The sequence below is a fragment of the Cnephaeus nilssonii genome (genome assembly GCF_951640355.1).
Source record: "Cnephaeus nilssonii genome assembly, chromosome: 5".
NCBI classification, from domain to species: Eukaryota; Metazoa; Chordata; class Mammalia; order Chiroptera; family Vespertilionidae; genus Cnephaeus; species Cnephaeus nilssonii.
Window position 1 is genome coordinate 24,611,280 of NC_137076.1, and position 4,093 is coordinate 24,615,372.

Genomic DNA, 4,093 nt, shown 5'->3' on the forward strand with positions numbered 1-4,093 from the left:
ACCAGACAGTCATGTTAGCATTAGAGAACATCAGACTTGCTTTTTTTTTTTTTTTTTTTGGTTCTGATGTGTTTTTATTAGAATTGTGTACAGTTGTAATCGTTCCTTCCATCATACATATTATATACAGTAACATTCAGGTATCTGAAACTAAAATAACTTACTGACAAATTCTAATATTACTCGGAATAATTCTATCTCTATTAACAATAAAAGCAAAACCTCTGAGTTTCTCTTGGAAAATCTGAATTCAGGGCATTATTTTACAATTTGGAAATCTGAGTAATCCAATTTCACGATGACTTTCTCATTGTTGAAGTTTGCTCTGTCAATGTGTGATTTGGGACTTCCTTTTGTCTCAAGCCATTCCTGCATATGACGTACTTTGGAGATGGGACCTTGCAATTGTCCTTGCACTGTGCCCTGGTCTGTGTTCTGGACCCAGCCTACCAATCCCAGCCTTTTACTCTCAGCCTGAGTGTACTTGCGGAAAAATACCCCTTGCACCTTCCCAAAAACCTCATAATCCACTGACATCAGGGTGTCCCCTTCTGCCATGTTCATGCTCGACCCTCCCGCCCGGAGGCCGGATGACACCGGCAACCACCGACCACCACGCCAACAACCCAGACTTGCTTTCTTAATTATTCCTACAATACTTAAAAATTGATTTACTTTAAATGAGAAAAATGACTCTAGAATTTGTTGAAATAAGTCACTCCATTAGTGTCTTTCAGACACTAATCAAATTCATTTACACATTTTTTGGCATTAGCCAATATCTAGCTGTCTCATCTTACACATAGCAGTAATTCCTTATCCAATGTCACCCCTTTGGCATAACGAACTCGGAATATCTTGCTTGACAGTAACCAAGTTAAGTAATGGGTGGAAGCCTCAACACTCTAAGCAAAGATCACAATAGAGCTAGACTCATTATTACATACTAGAGGCCCATTGCACGAAGAGATTCGTGCAATAGGCCTTCCTTCCCTTGGCTTCCAGCACCAGTTTTCCTCCAGCACCCGAGACCCAGGCCTTTGCTCCAGCCAGAGTCTGCCATCTTCCTCTTTGCTGTGGCGCGCGCCCCTTTCCCCTCCCCCTGCCCTCCCTCTCATAGCAGGCGTCCTGCCTCGCCTTGGCCACTCCGTGCCTGGAGCAGCTGGATGGCCGCCATCATTGGCCTTCTAATTTGCATACTCACTGATTGTCTGTGGGCGTAGCGGAGGTACGGTCAATTTACATGTTTATTATTATGTAAAATGATGAGGTCATTTTTAAATGGGATTACAGTTCCCTAAGTGGCTTTGCAGCCCATACCAACTCCTCATCCAGAAAGGACCTCAGACCCTCTCGTCCCAATCTGGCCTGGGTGCCCCTCTTGTTCAGGACAAGGGAGTCCCTCTATCTGGAAACTGAGTCTGGAATTTCCAGCGCACACATGGTCCTGCTTCTGGAAAGAGCTACAGGAAGACACCACTGCCCCACTAACGCCACGGACCAGTTGGTAAAAAGCAAACATCCCTAATAGAGACGTGTTCCCACCCAAAAGCAGAAGCTGGTTCTGCTCTTCCATCTGACTTGTTCCTTCGGTTGTCACTCAGGAATAAGGGAGGCGGGTCCTTGCGAACTGTTAAATCGGGCACAGCAGGGCAGGGGGGTGGGGCGACGCTCAGGAAACTGGGATTTGCCTGCGTTTAACCGCCCGGTCCTCTGCTACAAGTCAATCCCGGTCCAGGTCCTCTGCTACAACACTTGTACCGGCCAGGGAAGCCGCAAGGACGACCCCGGGAGACTCCAGAAGCCGGGAAATGGTGAGACTGCGGAACCGGGTGTCCCAGGATGGGCTGAGGGCCTGATGGCGGGACCCGGCCTCCCTGCGGTCACTTCCGGAGTCTGCGCCGCTGGGACCTCAGTCCCCTTGAGCTCTCAGCATGGCGTGGGGTGATAGGGGCCCCGGCCAGAGTTTCTCTGGGCAGCTCTGCGCCCCCACCCCGCGTCACCCCAGTTGGTGCGGTGACGCCCAGGAGGGTCTTGGGGGATGGGGAGGACAATCGTGACTCATTCTGCGGGGTTTATGCATGGGAGGGGCTGTGGCCTGTGGCGTTCCCAGTCCCTCCTTTCTCCCCAGGGGACACATTTTATCCTGAGTTTTTCCAGTGTGTGGGAAGCAAAGTCTTTCAAGTCTACGACCCATTAATACTAAGCTGGCCAAGCTGAGGATCCCTTCATACTTATACATTTATTTTTGCATTGCACAATTAGAAAAAGCTGCTATAAAACTAGACAGAATGAATGGAAAACATTAAATTGGCCTCAGCTTCCATTTAGATAAATGGATCAACCTATGATACTGTTTAAGTGCCAACTCAATTTTTTATTTTTTTATTTTTTGTGAATCCTCACTCAAGGATAGCAACCAAGGTACCTGCTCTTGACCGGAATCAAACTCGGGACCTGAGCCAAACCAGCTAGGGCTCAACCCAATTTTTGAGGTATTAAAAATGACTGTCTGTATTTTAAAAGGGGGAAAGTCATGTCCTGACCAGTGTGGTTCAGTTGGAGCATTGTCCTGTACACCAAAAGGTCACTGGTTTGATTCCCAGTCAGGGCACATGCCTAGGTTGCAGGTTCGATCCCCAGTCTGGGTGCATGTGGGAGGCAAACAATTGATGTTTCTCTCTCTCCCTTTCCCTTCTCTCTCTAGGTTCAATAAAACAGATAGATAGATAGATAGATAGATAGATAGATAGATAGATAGATAGATAGATAGATGGTAAAAGGTCATTTGGAACCTGACTTGTCAAGGACAGATATAAATTATAAATGCCTCCAAAACAAAATTTGGATTCGGCTGTGCTCTGTTTGTGTGTCTGTATATTTATATATATCTATGTTGTAAATGTGAGATAATTTTCTACCTCTGGATGGTATTGTTAAAATTAATTTTAAGGCAAGTGCCTGTAAGAATTAGGTTCTCTAAAATTCTTAAATATACAGACTGACAGATGTCAGAGGGGTGGGGTATTTTTGGACTGGGGGAAAAAGGTGAAGGGATTAAGAAAAAGAAAGACTTATACAGACAACAGTATGGTGATTATCAGAGGGAAAGGGGGCTGGGGGAAAATAGAAGAGGGTAAAGGGGAGATAAATGATGACAGAAGGAGACTTGACTTTGGGTGGTGAACACATGATACAGTATACAGATGATGTTTTATAGAATTGTACACTTGGAAACTATACTATAATTTTATTAACCAGTGTCACCCCAGGAAATTCAATAAAAATTTAAAATAAATAAATAAACGAACTCAAATGCTTTTCACGTGATCTAAGATTAATCCTTAGTAAATTAAAAGCTAGTTTAAGTTTGTTGGCTTAAGTAAAACAGACATGTCTTTATTTTGCCTGGGTTTTGCAAAGATAAGTCCATATTAATAACGACTTTTGTGTGTCTATGAAAAATGTTTCTAGAGATTATAAAGTGTCCAAGCTAAAGAATGCAAAATGATTACTTCTTAGTCTTCAGTAGAAATTGAGGTTTTAAGGGTTAAAATTTCAATAATATGTTAGGAGTAACTGCAATCTTTCAGAAAAGCCTCTGAAACACCTCAGGATTTGAAATTGCATGGGGAGCATTGTAAAATAAGTGATGATCTTCTAGGATACATTGTATGGGTAAGCAATGGTTATAAACCTAAGAATAATCAGTGCTATAGGAACCCCAAGATGTTCGCGTGGTTCTTCCCTGCTCCCTGACTCCCATATTTAGGTTTTTTCATTCCTTCTTATATCACAGTGAATTTAAGCTGAACTTAGATGCAGGAACCTATCAGCTGATATTATTAAAAGGAAACATCTTACACTATTGCCATGTTTTGATAGAGTTATTTCAAGGAAATGCCAAGTTGGTAACAGTTTTCTTTCACAGCGAGCTCCCAGAAGACAGAGACTTTAAAAAACATTGACTGCCACCTGGAGATGTTGTTTATTGGAAAAAAACAGCTAATAAAAGACACTCCAGAGAACCCAAGATGGCGGCATAGGTAAAAACCTAAACTGCTGCCTCGCACAATTTCAAAACTACAACTAA

At 43.4% G+C, this 4,093-nt stretch overlaps 1 protein-coding gene across 1 annotated transcript; it reads right to left on the reverse strand.

Moving 5' to 3' along the window:
- Positions 1–110: 110 nt before the first annotated feature.
- Positions 111–2,852, reverse strand: LOC307099877 (acylphosphatase-1-like). Its single transcript, XM_079771918.1, has one exon. The coding sequence runs from the start codon at positions 562–564 to the stop codon at positions 259–261; it is 306 nt and encodes a 101-aa protein (XP_079628044.1). The 5' UTR covers positions 565–2,852; the 3' UTR covers positions 111–258.
- Positions 2,853–4,093: the final 1,241 nt, after the last annotated feature.